The sequence below is a fragment of the Panthera uncia genome (genome assembly GCF_023721935.1).
Source record: "Panthera uncia isolate 11264 chromosome A1 unlocalized genomic scaffold, Puncia_PCG_1.0 HiC_scaffold_16, whole genome shotgun sequence".
Classification (NCBI taxonomy): Eukaryota; Metazoa; Chordata; class Mammalia; order Carnivora; family Felidae; genus Panthera; species Panthera uncia.
Window position 1 is genome coordinate 26,473,152 of NW_026057576.1, and position 20,211 is coordinate 26,493,362.

Below are 20,211 nucleotides of genomic sequence, written 5' to 3' on the forward strand. Positions count from 1 at the left end.
AGTTGCAAATGGCAAGATTTCATTCTTTTTGACTGCCAAGTAATACTTCATTGTGTATATACATACCACATTTTCCTTATCCGTTCATCCATCAATGGACATTTGGGCTCTTTCCATACTTTGACCATTGTTGATAGTGCTGCTATAAACATTGGGGTGCATGTGTCCTTCAAAACAACACACTTGTATCCCTTGGATAAATACCTAGTAGTGCAATTGCTGGGTCATAGGGTAGTTCTATTTTAGTTTTTTAAGGAACCTCCATACTGTTTTCCAGAGTGGCTGCACCAGCTTGCATTCCCACCAACAATGCAAAAGAGATCCTTTTCCTCTGCATCCTCGCCAACATCTGTTGTTGCCTGACTTGTTAATGTTAGCCATTCTGACAGGAGTGAGGTGGTATCTCATTGTGGTTTTGACTTGTATTTCCCCGATGTTGAGTGATGTGGAGCATTTTTTTCATGTGTCGGTTGGCCATCTGGATGTCTTCTTTGGAGAAGTGTCTATTCATGTCTTTTGCCCATTTCTTCACTGGATTATTTGTCTTTTGGGTGTTGAGGTGATAATTTATTTATAGATTTTGGATACTAACCCTTTATCTGATATGTCCTTTGCAAATATCTTCTCCCATTCTGTCGGTTGCCTTTTAGTTTTGCTGATTGTTTCCTTAGCTGTGTTGTACATATTTCTTATGTTATTAGGGTAGTCTAGGGGTTGTGACAGACTTTAAAGTATAGAATAGTTTGAATACTATGTTGTTTTTTCTTGCTCATTTAAGGAATGGGTGAACAAGTTTGGGTGGAGGCCCTCTCCACTCAGATATTCAGGCACCAAGCCATATGGGCTCTCCTACCTTCAATATACAACTTCTGGGTTTGTGCTGGGGGTTGTCTTTACTCCAGCCAGCCAGAAAGAGAAAAACATATGGAGGTGCATGTGTAAGAAGTTTGTAATTAGTCCTGGAAGGGGTGTGCATCACTTCCTTTCACAGTCTATTGGTCAAGACTCAACCCCGTGGCCAACCTTAACTGAAAGGGAGGCCAGGGTATGTAGTCAAGTTGTGTCACTAGAATAAGAGAACATGAATTTGATGGACATTTAGCAGTCTCTGCTGCATCTGAATTGCATGGAAGTGAGGTTAGGATAAACTATGGGAATCACCCTAACAACAAACACAAAGTACCCTTGAAGATCTTAAGTTGGATGTGAGTGAACTAAATCTTCTAAACCAAGTCTGACTTAATTGGTTCATCCACTCTGTGGAGAGTAAAGGAAGGAGTCCTGTATTTATGCTTATGTCAGAATGATGAACAAAAGAGGGTCATCCCTTCTACAGGTGGCAGAGTCACAGGGATGACAAAGAGCAAGAAACTCCCAAGGGAAAGGTGACCTAGTGCTGCAGTCAGGGTTCTCAGTCTTGTTGGACTTCCCACCAGGAGATTCTCCTGGGGGGAGGGGCAGAGAGAGAGAGGGAGACACAGAATCTGAAGCAAGCTCTAGGCCCTGAGCTGTCAGCGCAGAGCCCGACGCGGGGCTCGAACTCACCGACCATGAGATCATGACCTGAGCTGAAGTAGGATGCTTCACCGACTGAGCCACCCAGGCACTCTGAGATTCTCCCACTTTTGCCCTCAAGAAGGTTCTTCTGTATTTTATTTTTATTAAATGTGACCATAATTGCCTATAAGTATCCCAGTTCAGTTTAGTCAATATAAGGAAATTACATTCTATACCTAGAGCTATACTGACAGTTGAGAAATACCAGTCAGTTAGTTTAGTAACTTGGAACGTGGCTTGTCAATATGGTTCATCTTTGGGAATAATCCACATTCTCCACAGACCCGTACTTGAATTCCTGTGGCAGTCCTGTGGCCCTGTCATTATGATTTAATCCTGTGGCATAAGTGGGGCAGTGATAATTGGTAGAAGGGCCAGGGCTAGTGGTTGGCTACGCAGGCAGTTTTGTCCTAGGCACCAGCAGGTAAGAAACCACTGTCAGAACACAACGTGAGGCTGCCCGTCAACTTTGTCTGAGGTTCTTTCCTTGTTTATCGCAGTGTTTCTTTTTCACCGCTTTTCCTAGGTCTGAACTCAGGATATTCAGAAATCTCATCCAAACTTCTGGCAACTCTCTTCTTTGAACACTTTTGACTGATGACTTCATAAAGCCCCAGACAGTGGGGCAGCTTCCAGGCTCTGAGACTTCATTAGTCTCCTTGTCTATTCTGGGCAAGATAAGCAATCCTAGACAAATGGAGAGGCTGTTTGTCTCCAGTGCCGAAGCCTTATGTTTCTCAGGGTGATGTACGTCGCTTACCTTTTTGCTCTTCCTTTCCCAGCTCAAGCTTCTGACCTTGTTCAAATGCCATGTTCTATCTAAGTAATTATTTGAAGTGATGTTGGCATCCCTGTTTAGTTTTGAATTCCTTGTTTTGGTTTTCCTCCACTGGATACCATTTATTTTTACCAGACCATTGATGCGTTTTTGGGTGTCCGTATCTTAAGTGCTTGACAAGTTGAGGACTAAAATATCAGGGGGGAAGAAGGGGGGTAACTGAGGGAAGGAGGCAGGCAGTGAGAGGGCTGTAAGAGGCTGGTGCAATATGCATTAGGCCTCCATGAATGAAGTATTTGGTTGTGCATCGGAAATAAGGGGGGAAAAATCCCACAAATTACATGGGGAAAGGACAAAGAAACGGAGATCAGTGGTAGGCCAAATGGGGAAGTCACTGAAATGAGGTCTAGGGAACAATTCTAGTGTTCTCTGCTTGACATAGGTGAGAGGAGAAATTGGGGTGATGGTTTGGGGTTTTTAAGGGAAAAACAAAGACCTTCTTAAAACTGAGGCTATTTCTCGGCCAATCTTTCTGAGCTGACAAGAGATGTCGGAAATGCAGGCCAGAACCAGCAGCATTTCTTACCTTCCATGGAAGGTACAAATCAAATGCGAAGGTGTGTATGTGTGCATGTGTCTGTGTAAGGGGCCATAACTGCTTTCAGAATCCCATAGGGGCTCCACGATCCATATGTGGTTAAGAGTTACAGGATTGGAGGGCCTGTATCCCGAGAGCAGCCAAAGCCATGAGGGCAGCAAGAGGAGAAAGCGGGCGAAGGGCCACAGGAAACCAGCGTGGAATGCGGTCTCACAGGGGACCCAACGTGCCACGGCTGTATCATGCGGTCTGAATGTCAGGCTTTAAATACTGAGACGGGAAGTTAGGACCCCACACTGTAGAATCTGAGGGAGCATTTATCTCCATGTCAAGGAGATAGAAATGAAATCCCAGTTTCACATGCCACAAACCTAATTTTATACTTTTCAGATGAATGTTCTTCAACAAGGCGGTCTTATGGTAGCATTTTATTTTGGTTTTCTACGCGACCTTGTTCTCACACTAACCTTTTGTTCTACCCAGGACACTTTAAGTCATCACCCGGTGAATGTCTTGGCTAGTATCCAGAGGCACGATAAGTGATGATATTTCTGTTTTTATGAAGGCCCTAACACCTGTTTGTGTCCCTGCTAGCAAAACTGCGGAGTTCCTGAGCAGACTGGACACAGAGTCGCCAGACAGAAGTACCTGTCAAAAGGCTCTTCATGACCCACAGTCTTCAACTTGGGTAAGTGGGAGGCCATGCAGGGTTGCTGTCTGGTACTTTATAAAGAGGCATTTGGTGAATGAAGGCTAAGGGCACAGAGTGAGCTGTGTATAATAGATGGCTGGAACTAAAGGCAGATGGACCTGGTCTGAAACTTAACTTCAGCTGTTGCTTCCTTGAGCTATAAAACAATGCTTGCACTTGGTTATCTACATTACGGGCACCTGGACTAAACACCACCCTTTGAAAAGCCTTTGATCTCATCCAGCCATCCATCCATTTATCTGTCCTCCAAATTTTATGTTTACGTAAGGTTACGTAAGGTCTACCAAGTGCATACAGTTTCTGCCTGGAAGGACTGTAATTTGGGTGGGACAGTTCATTGTCTGGGCTGCCGTGGGTACTGCAGGATGTGGGCACAACATGCTGGAGGTGTCCCCCAGACATCAAGACATCCCGAAATACCTCACATGGGAAGCCAGCAGAATACCACTGCAGAAATTTGTATGCTGCATTGGAGATCTTGGACCTCATTCTGTGAGTGCTGAAGGCACTAAAACTTTTCAAACAGGGAAGGTTCAAAGTCAGGTTTGTATTTTAGTGGGGTCACACTGGTAACCATGTGAAGGATGGCTCTGAGGGAATGGAGAGGCAGAGAGGCCTCTGAGAGGCTCTGCATTAGTCCAGGTAAGGAATGATAAAGACATGAAATAGGGCAGTGGATGGGAGGATGGAGATGAGAGCACAGGTCAGAGAACCGTTTAAAAGGTGAATGGAAAGAGCCTACATGTCCATCAACTGACGGATGGATCAAGTAGATGTGGTTTATGTATACAATGGAATACTGCTTGGCAACGAGGAAGAATGAAATCTGGCCATTTGCAGCACCGTGGATGGAACTGGAGGGTATTGTGCTAAGTGAAATAAGTCAGTCAGGGAAAGGCAGATACTGTATGTTTTCACTCCTATGTGGATCTTGAGAAACTTAACAGAAGACCATGGGGGAGGGGAAGGGGGAAAAAAAAGTTGGAGGGAGGCAAACCATAAGAGACTCCTAAGAACTGAGAACCAACTAAGGGGAGATGGGGGCTGGGGGAGAGGGGAAAGTGGGTGATGGGCATTGAGGAGGGCACCTGTTGGGTGAGCGCCGGGTGTTGTATGGAAACCAATTTGACAATAAATTATATTAAAAAAAATAAAAGGTGAAGTTGGCAGGGCCTTGGTTATTGACTGGTTAACTGGGGACAACAAAGTAAGTATAATTCAGGATGCCTCTGGAAATGGTTGTAGCTGAAAGAAAGGATGGGTTTAAGTTTTTAAAAGTGTGTGCTTTAGTGACCATGATTTAACATGTCAAGAAGCTATTATGACACTCCTTGGGATAAGTTCATTGTACTCTTACTTACAAATGTTTAAATGTTCCTCCCCCCACCCTCGTCCCCCACTTCTAAGGTGGTGCTCCAAAGTCTAAGATTTGCCATGGGTCCTGTCACATCTGTCCTCTCTCCTCTCACTGCAGGGCATGAAAGGACAGACTTGAAAACTGTAGGTAGAGAGCTAAATCCTGTGTAGGGACAGTCCTTGACGTCTGTCCAGATACCCTGTGGCCGTGAGGGAGGGAGAGAAGACAGGAATTGGATAACTTTATCAACTGGGTGCTTGGCTGCCAGGATGGTCTTGACTCTGTTTGAAGGCTTCCCGAATCCTACGAAACACCCGGCAGAACGTGTGTGCCTGGCCTATTGATTTTGGTTTGTTTCTTCAATTTAACAAGATCATCCTGAATTTTAATATTGTCCATAACATGACTAATGTCTCCCAGGACTGCATTTTCTGTGGATTGATTAGTGCATTAGTCACAAGATCCTCAGAGCTATTAATAGAAAATATGGAACAGCATTGGACCCAGGATGATTCTTTATGAACTGCATTCAATAGCTGCTCCCATTTCGACAGCAAACTATTAATAATTTGTTGGTGTTCAATATATTTAAGTGACTTTTTTTTTTTTACCAATATTGTACTCTTCTTCTGTCTAATCCATCTGCATAGAATTCCTCTGAGAATGCTTTGCAGAACCATTTCTAATGCTTTAGGAATGACACGCCTTTACAATGCACTTTTGTAACATGGAAGGAAGACACCTGTAGTTTGCCTTAACTGTGGTCAATGTATAGAATGTCAACGCTGTGTGACCCCCATTTCTATGGGGGTGTGATAAGCTACAAGCTTTCAAGTTTTTTTAAAAAAATTTAATTCTCACATAATGTACCTTTTCAGAGAAAGTTGTTCTTATTACATTTATTTACGTGTGGATCTTCCATGGGCAGCTGGGAATTTAATACATATTCTATAATTACATCAGTGGAAAAGACGGCAAGAATATTCCTTTAAGCGATACGGAAGAGAACTTCAGACCAAAGATACTTACAGTGTTTACTTACACATGGATTGATAGAGTTCTCTGTACTGTGTGTGTGCCTGTGAGAAGTGCCAGAAAATATGCCGCCTTCCTCAGTCATAATCATTGAATATTTCTGGTTGTACACTAAATGGTTTCCAGTCTGCTTTGTTGCCTCTTGCCGCCTCCTCTACAGCGAATAGTCGTTTAAAAACATCTCATCCGGTTGTTCCACTGCCCGTGGCTCCCTGTATCTTCAAGGATAAAGTCAGAATGTCTTAGCTTGAGCACAGAGCCCTTTCTGCCCTCTGCCTTCCTCCCTTCCCTCACGACTCCTTTCTGTACATAGAATCTAGGTCTTGGCTGCTCTAAGTAGGGTCCATGGACCAGTAGCGTGGGCCTCACCCGGGAGCCTAGAGGGGTGTAGATGAAGCTCAGGCGCCACTCCAGTCCTGAGTATGAAGCTGAATTTTAACACGGTCTGTGGCGACTTGTGCACACATTAATGTCTGCGGAGCGCTGCTCTATAGCTTGTGCCTTTCCAGCCATTTCCTCTTACTTCTGCTTGGAACTCCTCGTGCGGATGGTTTAATTTTTATCCACATGCCACATGTTTTTTCAAAAAAAGCCAACACTTGAAGGCCTGTGTCCCTTGCACTCCTTTAATCTCACTCCCGCTCCCAGTATTTTAAACTCTGTGTATTAATTTCCCATTGCTTATAAAATAAGGCCTGGGAGCGCCTGGGTGGCTCAGTCAGTTAAGCGTCCGATTTCGGTTCAGGTCATGATCTCGCGGTCCGTGGGTTCGAGCCCCACGTCGGGCTCTGTGCTGACAGCTCAGAGCCTGGAGCCTGTTTCAGATTCTGTGTCTCCCTCTTTCTCTGACCCTCCCCTGTTCATGCTCTCTCTCTGTCTCAAAAATAAATAAATGTTAAAAAAAAATTTTTTTTTAAATAAATAAAATAAAATAAGGCCTGGCGATGTAATGCACAGCCTGTGGCCACAGTTAACAATACCGTACTGCGTATTTGGAAGTTGCTAAGAGAGATCTTAAAAGGTCCATCACAAGAAAAACACTTTTGTAACTACGTGTGGTGACGGATACTAACTAGACTTATTGCCGTGATCATTTTGCAGCACACACGAACGTTGAATCATTATGTTGTACACCTGAAACTAATATAATGTCATGTCAGTTATGGCTCAATAAAAAAATTTTCCATCGCTGGTGTAACAAATTGCTAAGGACTTAGTGGCTCAACACAGCACAGATGTATTGTCTTATAGATCTGGAGGTCAGAAGTCTGGAATGAGTATGAAGGGGGTAAAATCAAGGTGTCAGCAAGGCTGGCTGCTTCTGGAGACTCTAGAGAGGAACCTGTCCCTTGCCTCTCCTAGCTCTCCTTGGCTGCGGGCACTCTCGCCCCCTGGCATGTGGCTGCGTCCAACCTCTGCCCTCCTCCTCGTGCCACCTTCTTCCTGCTCTTTGGCTTTCTTGCCTTCCTCTTACAAGGACCCTTGTGATTCCACCCGGATCATCCGGGGTCCTTTTCCATCTCAGAATCCTCAATTTCTGCAAAGTCACCTTTGCTAGATAAGGTGACGTTCCCAGCTTCCAGGGATTGGGAAGTGGGCATCTTTGGGGGGGCCATTATTCCTCCCACCACACTCGCCTAAGCGGTTTCTTTGTTATGTGGATCCACGTACCTTTCAATGTATGTATTGCTGTTGCTTGGCTAACCAAGTTCAGATCTTGTTAATGTATCCCTTCCCCTCCATTCCCCTAATTATTCAGTATTTCAGGCTTTCTCTTACTGTCATGACTACATGAATTTTTTTCTCACTGCCAAGCCAGTTAGTATACTTCACCGTTTCTTTCTGTTACGACTTCTTAAAATTTTTGCTTTAACATTTGCTTGGTTTCCTCTGAACGTTTGACTGGCTTCCTTCAGATTTTGTGACCGTTCCACAAAGTGTCTCTGATGCAGATTTCCATACAGTTTTCCGTCTTGTGTCTGTCAGGTAACTTGTCAGTTTCCGATTTCTTTCCCTTCTGGAAACATCCCTCTTCTGCCTTAACCTGGCTGGTGGTTCATTTGGCCTCCCACACAGAGGTTGTTCTGGGACTTTGCTTTCACAGAATGGTTCTCAACCTCCTCTACACATCGGAATCATCTGGGGGACTTTAAAATTCACTGATGCCTGGGTCGTACCCCCAGAGATCCTGCTGTATTGTGGCCTGGGCTTCAGGGCTTTTAAAGCTCCCCCGGTAATTCTAATGTGCAGCCTAGGATGAGAATCATTGTTTTAAAGTCATCTGGGGAATTGTTCTTACTGCTTTCCTATGTTGGGTCCCCTGATTTCTAGGCCTCCTGTCTTCTATTTTCTTGTTTTGTTTCCTTGTTTTGATGGAGCATATTATTTAGTAGCTTCCCAGGAGAAGATGTATGGTCAGGTCATTGCATATCTGAAGGTATCTTTATTCAGCCCACACACTTAGCTTGTAATTTGCTGGTAAGTAATCCAAATTGGGAATCATTTTCCTTCAGAATTTTGAAGGCCTTTCTATTCTACTTTTGTGTATTTGTTCTTGAGAAATCCAAGACCCTCTGAATTTCAGTCCTTATATATAAGGGCTTTTCCTTGCTTCCCCTGGAAATATTTTAGTATCTTCTTCTTTTTTCTGGTATTCTGTAATTTCATAATGACATGCCTTAGTATGAGGGTCATTAATATTCATTTTCAGTCTGGAAACTCATTTCTAGTTCTAGGTGATTTTCTTGTGTTATTTCTTTGATTTATTTCTCTTCATTTTCTCTAAGGAATTCTTACTGAAATCCTAGGCCTCCTGGATTTATCTTCATTTTTGTGAAAAAAAATTTTTTTCTCCTTTAATTTATCTCTGATATTTTTTTCTACTTCTTGGCATATTGGGTTAGAAAAAAAAAAACCCAGTCCTTTCCCCACTGAGTGTCTCCTTTCCTCTCACATGACTACCACATGCGCACTTCTGACAACAGATGTGGGGGGACTTGCTTTACCCTGAGTAATTCTGCGATGCCAACTGGGGATCCTACAATTTAATTCAGTTCTGACACTGTCTATCTGGAGGTTCCCAAGGTAAAGGGACCCGCAACCCTGCCCTCCCCTTAAGATGCCAAATTACAAGTAGTAGGTCCCCAGGTTACCCACAACTTCTGTCTAATATGGCTACAAATTGGGGGTTCCCATGACCCCCTCCTGGGTTCCATTAATTTGCTAGAGTGACTCACAGAACTTGGGGAAACTTTTACATTTACCAGTTTACTAGAGGATATGATAAAGGATACAAATGAACAGCAAGATGAAGAGATACCTAGAGCGAGGTCTGGGAGAGTCCTGAATGCAGGTGCTTCTGTCCCTGTGAGTTGGGATATGGTGACCCTCGCAGTGTGAATGTATTCACTTAGCTGGAAATTCCCCACCCTCAAGTACTTTTGGGATTTTGTGAAGGCTTCTTCACACAGGCAAGATCAATTATTAACTCCATATCCATCCCCTTTCCCCTCTCTGGAGGATTGGAGGGGATGGTTGGGTCTGGAAATTCCAAGCTTCTAATTGTGGCTTAGTCTTTCTGGTGACCAGTTCCCATTCAGGAGCGCACCCAGTGAGCCTCATTCGAACAAAAGATGCTCCTACTGCCCTGACGGCCTAGGAAATCACAAAAGTTTGAGGAGCTATGTTCCAGGAACTGGGGTGGAGACTGTGTGTGTGTGTGTGTGTGTGTGTGTGTGTGTGTGTACATACATGTATATTTTTTTCTGTTTTCTCACACATTTTCTTGAGTATCTCCTAAATATTTTACTGGTCACATTTTTGTGAGGGGAGGGAAGATCTTTTTATTTTCAGAACTTCTTTTTTCTCTGTAAAAAGAATTTGTAAAAAATAGCAACCTGTTTTTGTTTCGTGGATGCAATATCCCCTTCTAGCTCTCGGAAGGAACCATGCGGGGAGCAGAAGACGACTTCAGAGAAGGGGGCCCAGAGGCTCACCACTTAGTATGCAGCATTTTATACAGGCCTTCCATTCTCAACCTGGGTGTAACCACTGTGACCTTCTGTGCTAGGTGTGTCCGATTTAGTTTATCCAGAGAATACACTTCTGATTTACTGTCTGGGTTGGGAGAATTAGCGCCTGAATTCTCAGGGTGGGAGCTGGCGTAGGTACTTTCCTATCATCCATCTGTCATCCTTGATAGCTGTTCCATGCATGTCTTGGGCCCTCATGTTGTTCTGTGGAGAATATTGGCTTCTTGTGGGTATCCTACATCCCTACCAGAACACCTCCTGTTTTTCTCTTTTCCTCTTAGTCACTTACCATTTCTTCATCTACTTTGTCTTCATAGATTTTTGTCTGAGAATACAGATGTCTCTTGGTTTCTGAATGTAGAGCTTGTTTCATTTTCTCTTCTGTTTAGCATAATTAAAAAAAATTTTTTTTAATGTTTATTTTTGAGAAGGGGGGCAGAGAGAGGGAGAAACAGAATCTGAAGTAGGTTCCAGGCTCTAAGCTGTCAGCACAGAGCCCGACACAGGGCTTGAACTCAGGAACTGTGAGATCATGATGACCTGAGCTGAAGTCAGACGCTTAACCTACTGAGCCACCCAGGTGCCCTAAATTTAGCATAATTTTTGAGAGAAGGATGGTGCAGAAACATTTTTACTCCACCATCTTGAAGTGGGAACTTAATGTTTGTCAGGGATTGATCTGTGATCTCCCAGGCCATCTCAGAATTCATATGTCGAAGTCCTAACCCTCACTACCTCAGAATGTGACCTTTCTAGGAGATTGGGTCTTTATTAGAGGTAATCAACCTCTAATGAGGTCATTAGAAGGGGCTGTAATCCAACAGGAAAGATGTCTTTATAAAAAGGGGAAATTTGGGATGGACACGCATAGAGGGAAGATGATGTGAAGACACAGGGAGAAGGTGGCCATCTACATGCCAAGGAGAGAGGCTAGACCCTTTCTTCACAGCCCTCAGGAGGAACCAACAGCACAGATACCTTGATTTTGGACTCCAAGCCTCTAGAACTGCGAGACGATAAATTTCTGTTTTTTAAGCCTCCTGGACTGTGGTACTTCACGGCAACCCTTAACAAACTACTGCAATGCTATTTTTCCTTTGTTCACACACTGCCCCTCCCCCTGCTTAGTCTGTTTCCTATTCACTCTTTAAAACACAACTCAGTGTCACCCACTTTGAGGAGGTGTTCTTGATCCAGTTTAATTAAATGTCCTTTTTAGCTTCTCAATCCTCAGTCCTCGCATCAGCCTTCCACACTAGGCTATTAGTGACTTGCTGTCTGAGAGATCATGTCTTATGACAGTGCCTGCACATAGAGGCTTAAATGTTACTTGTTGACTGGACATATTATAAGCATAGCTTTTGGGGTAAAGCAAGTAAAAACGTGTATTTTAATTGAATAACAAAAATTTAGTATTAGTATTATACTAATACTTAGTGATAGTGAATACAATGTTTTCAATACAGTAATACTTCGTGTACGTGATCACAATGACAGAAATTTCTGGGATTTAGAACTGAGAAAAATAGTGATCAAAGGTTTTTTTCCCCCCTGTTATGTTTGAACAGAAACTTCCTGTCCTGCCTGGGAATCCTACATCGGTAAGCCTTAAGAAAGCAAGTAACTTTGAACTCTTCATAGTTGAAGTGCCATGTGACTGCCCTTTTAAATGACATTTTGTGTCTAATCCCTCCTTTTTTTCTTCTGAGTCAAAAACTAGCACCCATATTCTGATAAAAGACCAATTAAGTGGTTAAATTTTTTGTTTTGAATTTTTTCATTCATTTCATTTATTCATTTTTGAGAGACAGAGTGCGAGCAGGGGAGGGTCAGAGAAAGAGGGAGACAGAATCCGAAGCAGGCTCCAGGCTCCGAGCTGTCAGCACAGAGCCTGACACAGGGCTCGAACCCGCGAACTGTAAGATCATGACCTGAGCGGAAATCAGATGCTCAACTGATTGAGCCACTCAGGGGTCCATAAGTGGTGAACTTTAAAAGGAAGGTATGCAAATAGAATTTAGGTTCTCACTTAAGCCATCACATCTGCTTTCACCAAGTATTTTACTACTGCTTTTAATCTCTTGAGCAGAAGTTGTGTCCCCTGGTCCATTTTCCTCTTTGAGGTCATATGTGGAGTATTTGTGGCAAAGAGTAGCTTTCTCTAGTGTAAAGCGAAGAGATCACTGGAGAACCACTCTCCACTTTGAGTGTCTTATCACAGTCTTCCTGTGTTTAGGACTTAGATAAGAGAAAATCCGAGGATATGTTTGTCTGTCCCATGAAGCAGGGTTTGAATGTGTGAGGACTTGTTGAACACAGCTGGAGTTCCAACATTCCAGTTGGTAGTGCTGTAGATGATCCCATTCCGAAAGCCTCCCCTCTTTCTGGCAAGTGCCTATTATTTGATGGAATATAATATGGGTTTTTACAGTGACATAAATGGGGGAATGAATTAAGAAGTGCTTGAGAAAAATTATAGTAAGGAAAAAGGCGGGAACCAGCCTTCATAAGCTTTATGGATTATTAGTGTGAAGAACTAGGCCTGAAATATGTCGTCTGCTGCCATGATGCCTGCTGGTAGTTTTATGACAACAGTGGAATTTCCTACGTATTAGCTTATCAGGCTGCCCGCAGAGGGTGGGCTACAAATCACTGTGAGCAGAGAAAGCATATGACAAATGAACAGACAAACTACTTGGAATCTCATGAATTCCAGAATGCATGGTCACTTTGCCAGTGTGTGAAACCGCACCATGGTGGGTCAGTGGGGCTGAAGGACACCTTACTGCATGTGTTGGTCCTCCTAAGGCCGCCCCTTGAGACTCTAATTCAGCCAGAAGTAATGACTCCTGTGTTCCTGAACAGCCTTTGGTTTTCTTCTCAGAAATAAAAATAAGCTTCAGGTACTGCTTAGGGAGGCACAGACTTGGAAAGAAATGCATCTCTGGAATTCTATGGTATCAGTCACCAGTTGACAAGCTATTTAATAGGGTACCATTAATGAGCAGTAGGCATGTCAGTGCTTCTAAAGTCACTGTCTCTATTGCTTTTCTCTGATATTAAATGATCAGCTACTTGGAATATATATATATATATATTATATATATTATATATATATATTATACACACACACACACACACACACACACACACACACACACATACAGAAGAATATAGCTTTGCTGGGCAAGGCCCACCTTCCAGAATCTACATGTGTGAGGCATTGTTTGAGTTCTCTATATGTTGGATGCAGCAGCATTTTAGCTGAGCAGCAAAGCAGTACGAAGGGCTGAAGGAAGGACATTCCAGGCAAGGATGAGAACAGTGGATTTGGGGCTTCAGCGTCAGGTAAACAGGAGTTTTAGATCCATCTTCGCCTCATGATCTTGTCAAGTTGTTTCACGTATCCAAGTCCATTTCCTTATTCACAACATGAGGATAATATCTACTTCATAGAATTTAAAGGTTAAATAAAATAATAGAAATAAAATGCCTGGCAGTTTAATGCATTGACACTGCCGTAAGTGATGTAAAGTCTCCTCTTCCTTGGTTAGCTTATTCTGAGTCCAGTTGGATCTCTGTGCTCTCTCCTTACCAGAGTCTAGTTAGAATTGTTGCCAGTTAGTTGGAATATCCTTGAAAAACATATTTAACTTTCCTCTGTTTCAATCCTTATCACTAGAAGAATAAACCATGTTGATTATCTCTGAGGGGACATTTTTTTTAGGCTTAATTAAACAAACATTTAGATCATCCTTTAAAATGTGCTGGATGATTATGCTTATACTAGCCTTCTTTTTATATATCCCCAGGGACATCTTCAGACGATATGCATAAATCACTCAGTAAGCAAGTGTGTATGGAGAGCTTAGTGTATGCTTAGTACAGAGGTTGAGTTATTAGAACCAGTCCCATGGTAGGGAGACTAGTAAATTGTGGTGGCGATGTTTTTCCTATGATTTTTTTTTCTGTACATTCACAGGCCAGAAGCTGGGCTTACAAGGATTCTCTAAAGGAAGAAGAAAATAAGAAATTGCAAAAGATGAAGGAGGAACAACGTCAGAAGGTAGTCACAAGACCTTATTGCTCACTGCTAATTGTTTGATTGTAGTACTAGATAATTTTTAAGGTTTTCTGAACAGAAATACTTATATATATGAAAATTGTGAAAAAACCCATTAAATATAAAAGGTGAGATTTTGGTGTGTTTTAAGAGTATGGTGGGGTGTGGTCAAAACTTTGGGTCAAAACTCTCATGACACTTAGCCTCATGGGGTTTGTCATCTAGTATGTGTGCTGGAGGGAGGCCAGCAGTTTGCAGAGAAGTTCTGATTTGCAAAATGTGATCACTGTCACTGCCATTTTTTCAAACCAAAGATGTATGAAATTACAAATCATGTCCAGAGAATAATGAATAATAGATATCCATACAAAGTTATGAAACTGGCTTAAATGTTCACCTAAAAATACACCTGTTATACAACAAAAGATACTCCACACATATATACGAATTTGTGAGGTATTCCAAATTATTTTGAGCAACAGAAATCAGGGAAATGAAGGCAGAGCTTCGTAAGAAGAGCACTTAAAGGGTAATTGTCGTTAGAATCTAAAACTTCTGGTATGTTGACTGAAAACATTCAATGTTGTGACTTGATGGTCATACCTGCCTTTCCTACATCTGCTCAGATGGGGCCAGCGGCTCCTCAGCAAGGGATCAGATGATGATCAGTGGTTAGCTCCAAGGCACCACCTCATTCCAGATCCTTTAAAGAAGCAAAATAGACTATTCAGCTAGTTGGACACCATTACCTTCCCCATCATTATTTTCCAACTTGCCATATTGGTGGCTGATAAATCCTGTCCTTTCGTCCAGAATCTCTCTCAAAGCCATTTCTTCATTTGTACAATTAACTTGACTTCTAACTCCCATTTGATTTCCTTGATTCAGTTCAAATTATTTTCCTTATGCCTTTGCTGCACAACATAATTTATTATAGCAATTGTGTGTAAAATCGTTTTATGAAATAGGCTGTATGTATCGTCACTGCTATAATTTGACCCTTCTAAGTGCTACCCTCCTTCCAACAGTGGTCCACCCCTTCCTTGTTTGTTGTTTCTGCCAGCATGCAGTCTAAATGACTGTGTCACTCAACTGCTTTGTGCATAGGAGGTAATAATTAAATCATTGAAGGAAATAATGTAAGTTGTGTATTTAGTTATTAAGTTACTATGTAAAAAAGGAAGAAACCAGAAAACATTTTTATTCCTTCGTGTTTTTTTTAATATCTTTGTTTTGACAAAGACCTCATAATGAAAGCACAATTAAATAATATTATAGTAACAGTCAGCAGTAATTAGGACATAGAAGCTAAGTCTGGTATATACTCGTGGTGTATTTTCAATAATGTCTGTCAAGTGATATGTAAATGTTAGTCTGTTTCTGTGACCTCTGAAGTCAATATCAAGTCCTGAGGTGTTTAGATACTGACGAGAATGTTGTGAAGTCAGCATAGGATATGATTTATATAAAAATAACTTCTAGTGAATTTTAAATAGTACTTTATAAAGTTTGGGGGCATATTTGGAACGTGAAAACCATTAAAAGTAGAACATTTCACAAAGAGAATGCTCAACAGATTAGAAAATCAGATCTGGGATTTAATTTTCAGGTTGAGCAGTTATTTTAAACAGTGAGAATTAAGCTTTTTATTTCTTAATCTTGTTTTTCTTCTAGAGTTAGACAAATATTGATACATACATATTTTCTGGTTATTGACTGAGCGTATGTTTCTTTTGCATAAATTATTTCCCTTTACTTACTGTAGCTTTCAGTAAAATGAATAACTTTGACATACACATAATTCCATCATTAGAGTTTTCAGTATCAGTAGAATACATAAGGGTATTTACCTTATTTTTATTTCTCTTCTTTTTTCCGCTCTATTATTTACATGTCCACAGAAGGGCATTTCTTGATTGGTAGAGTCTCATTCCGTATCACTTCAATGATTTAGCTCAAAAAAATAAGGATCATGTTTATGGTAAGAAGATACAGGGAAAAAAAACATGTATAACATCACATCTATTCATGTGTTTGTTCTTTTCATTCATTCAACAAATATTTAGTGAATTCCCGCTATGAAGTGAGTCATCAGCAAATAACCTAGGTTAGGTTGAGATGATAGCACATTTATTTTGTTCTGTGTCTCTTTCATATTCTTTCATTACTCTGGAAACAGTAGGTTCTTCTTTAAAGTTACCCTTTCAATATTTTACATTTGATTCAGTTTCTTCTAGAAATTTTTTTATAATTCCCCTTTCCCCCTATACACTCAATATGTTCTTCTCTTTTCACTACTTTGTGTGTGTGTGTATGTGAACAGTTACACTTACTCTTGCCTTTCTAAAATAACCCCTTCCTTGATTCTGCTATCCTCAGAGATACTATCTTTTCTGCTTCTACCAGAAAAAAAAGACAAAGACAAAGGTAATCTTCCTGTAATCACATATTTATTAGCCATTTTGCCCTTTGTTCCTTATGTTCTGGTTTATATTTAGCAATGATCATACTGAAACTGCTCTCCAAAGGTAAATCCCTTCTGACCATTCAATTCAGTGGTCTTTTGCAATCCCTGTCTCTCTCTCTAACTCTGTAACAGTATTTAATACCACTTTAAAGCTTTCCTTTTCTGGCTTTTTTTTTCACTCTATTACTCTGGTGGATCTACCTCAGAGTAATCTATCCCAGTATTCAGCCAGCCAGCCAGCCAGCCAACCAACAAACATGTATTGAGCTCCTATTTTATTTGGAGTCTTTTGTAAGATGCTAAAGCAGGATAGACCAGAACCCTAACCTCCCAAAGTTTACTTTTTAATGGAGGAGATAGACAATTAAAAGGAGACAGAGAAATAAAACACTATATTTTTAAATTTATAGTGATCAATCACTTTGTAGTAATGAATGCTGTGAAGGGATAAATTGTGTGTTGTGATAACTTCAGGGTGATGTATTGAATGCTATCGATTGCCTGCCTTTCTCTTAAAACGCTGATTTTTTTTTCCCTCAGTATACATTTTACTTGGCATGGGCCATGTTTCAGAGAAGGCAGGCACTTCCCGGTTCCAGGGATCCAATCCCAAAAGGTCTAACTGCTCCTGGGAGTTCCATTCTCCTCAATGTGATTGGTTCAGCTATGGACATAGGAAATAGTTCCAACCAATGAGACTTACAGGAAACCTGTCATTTAGTTCAGATTTTTATCAATATGAAATGGACTAGTCTTCCTATTCGGTGATTTTCAGCTTTATTTCTTTTTTTGTCTTTTTATTTTGTCTGATTCTAATATTTTCTCTGCTAGCTTTTTTGTTAGAATTTGGCGATATCTTTTTCTATCACTTAATTTGAACCTCTCTGTGTCATTTGGTTTAAATTATATTTCTAGTGATAAAAAGTGGCTGATTTTTTTTTACCCAGTATCATAGTCTCTTTTAATTTAGTATATTCTCATTTATTGTGATTACTAGTGCTTTTGCACATATTCTTGGTACATAATTTACTTTGTAGCTATATTTTCTTGTTTTCTGTTCTTTTTTTTTTTTTTTTTTTGATTCTTTGAATTTTCTCTGTTCCATTTATTTACCTTTCCTCTTTTCTTTCCTCTCCTCCTTCCTTTCCCCTGGCTCCCTTCCCCAGTAGTAAGAAATTTCAGTGTTTTTATTATTTTATTTTTTACTTTCTATAATTTATTTATTTTTTATAATTTACATCCAAGTTAGTTAGCACATGGTGCAACAATGATTTCAGGAGTAGATTCCTTAAGCCCATTACCCATTTAGCCCATTCCCCCCCACACACAACCCCTCCAGCAACCCTCTGTTTGTTCATTTAAGAGTCTCTTATCTTTTGTCTTCCTCCCTGTTTTTATATTATTTTTGCTTCCCTTCCCTTATGTTCACCTGTTTTGTATCTTAAAGTCCTCATATGAGTGAAGTCATATGATATTTGTCCTTTTCTGACTAATTTCTCTTAGCATAATACCTTCTAGTTCCATCCACATAGTTGCAAATGGCAAGATTTTATTCTTTTTGATTGCCAAGTAATACTCCACACACACACACACACACACACACACACACACACACATACACACACACACACACACACACCACATCTTCTTTATCCATTCATACATTGATGGATATTTGGGCTCTTTCCATACCTTGGCTATTGTAGATATTTCTGCTATAAACATTGGGGTGTATGTGCCCCTTCGAAACAGCATACCTGTATCCCTTGGATAAATACCTTGTAGTGCAATTGCTGGGTCATAGGGTGGTTCTATTTTTAATTTTTTGAGCAAACTCCATACTGTTTTCCAGAGTGGCTGCACCAGCTTGCATTGCCACCAGCAGTGCAAAAGAGATCCTCTTTTTCCGCATCCTCCCCAACATCTGTTGTTGCCTGACTTGTTAATGTTAGCCATTCTGACAGGTGTGAGGTGGTATCTCATTGTGGTTTTGATTTGTATTTCCCTGATGATGAGTGATGTTGAGCATTTTTTCATGTGTCGGTTGGCCATCTGGATGTCTTCTTTGGAGAAGTGTCTATTCATGTCTTTTGCCCATTTCTTCCCTGGATTGTTTGTTTTTCGGGTGTTGAGTTTCATAACTTCTCTATAGATTTTGGATACTAACCCTTTATCTGATATGTCCTTTGCAAATATCTTCTCCCATTCTGTAAGTTGCCTTTTAGTTTTGCTGATTGCTTCCTTGGCTTTGTGGAAGCTTTTTATTTTGATGAGGTCCCAGTAGTTCATTTTTGTTTTGGTGGCCCTTGCCTCTGGAGACATATTGAATAAGAAGTTGCTGCAGCCAGGGTCAAAGAGGTTTTTGCCTGGTTTCTCCTCGAGGATTTTGATGGATTCCTATCTTACATTTAGGTCTTTCATCCATTTTGAGTTTATTTTTGTGTATGGTGTAAGAAAGTGGCCCAGGTTCATTCTTCTATGTCGCTGTTCAGTTTTCCCAGCACCACTTGCTGAAGAGACTGTCTTTATTCCATTGGGTATTCTTTCCTGCTTTGTCAAAGATGAGTTGGCCATACGTTTGTGGGTCCATTTCTGGGTTCTCTATTCTGTTCCATTGATCTGAGTGTCTGTTTTTGTGCCAGTACAATACTGTCTTGATGATTACAGCTTTGTAATACAGTTTGAAGTCCAGGATTGTGACACCTCCAGCTTTGGTTTTCTTTTTCAAGACTTCTTTGGCTATTCAGGGTCTTTTCTGGTTCCATACAAATTTTAGGATTGTTTGTACTAGCTCTGTGAAGAATGCTGGTGTTATTTTGATAGGGATTGCATTGAATATGTAGATTGCTTTGGGTAGTATTGACATTTTAACAATATTTGTTCTTCCTATCCAGGAACATGGAATATTTTTCCTTTTGTGTGTGTGTGTGTGTGTGTGTGTGTGTGTGTGTGTATGTGTGTCTTCTTCAATTTCTTTCATAAGCTTTCTATAGTTTTTAGTGTGTAGATTTTTCACTTATTTGGTTAGATTTATTCCTAGATATTTTGTGGGTTTTGGTGCAATTGTAAATGGGATCAATTCCTTGGTTTCTCTTTCTGTTGCTGCATTAATGGTGTATAGGAATGCAACAGATTTTTGTGCATTGATTTTATATCCTGAAACTTTGCTGAATTAATGGATCAGTTCTAGCAGTTTTTTGGTGACATCTTTTGGGTTTTTCATATTGAGTATCATGTCATCTGCGAAGAGTGAACGTTTGACCTCCTCCTGGCCGATTTGGATGCCTTTTATTTCTTTGTGTTGTCTGATTGCTGAGGCTAAGGCTTCCAATACTATGTTGAATAACAGTGGTGAGAGTGGGCATTCCTGTCTTGTTCCTGACCTTATGGAACTGAGACCTTAAGCTCTTAGTTTTTCCCCATTGAGGATGGTATTAGCAGTGGGTCTTCCATATTTGGCTTTTATGATCTCGAGTTATGGTCCTTCTATCCCTACTTTCTTGAGGATTTGTATCAAGAAAGGATGCTGTGTTTTGTCAAATGCTTTCTCTGCATCTATTGAGAGGATCATGTGGTTCTTGTCCTTTCTTTTATTTTAGTATATGTGCTGCCA

At 40.9% G+C, this 20,211-nt stretch overlaps 1 protein-coding gene across 1 annotated transcript in view; it reads left to right on the forward strand.

Annotated features, from left to right (window-relative positions):
* The window catches only part of EPSTI1 (epithelial stromal interaction 1), a 97,925-nt gene that overhangs the window by 48,953 nt on the left and 28,761 nt on the right, over nt 1-20,211 (forward strand). Inside the window, exons 7-8 of the mRNA XM_049647454.1 lie at nt 3,528-3,621; nt 14,051-14,134. Coding sequence (XP_049503411.1) covers nt 3,528-3,621; nt 14,051-14,134 — 178 coding nt within the window. The remainder of the gene's footprint in view (nt 1-3,527; nt 3,622-14,050; nt 14,135-20,211) is intronic.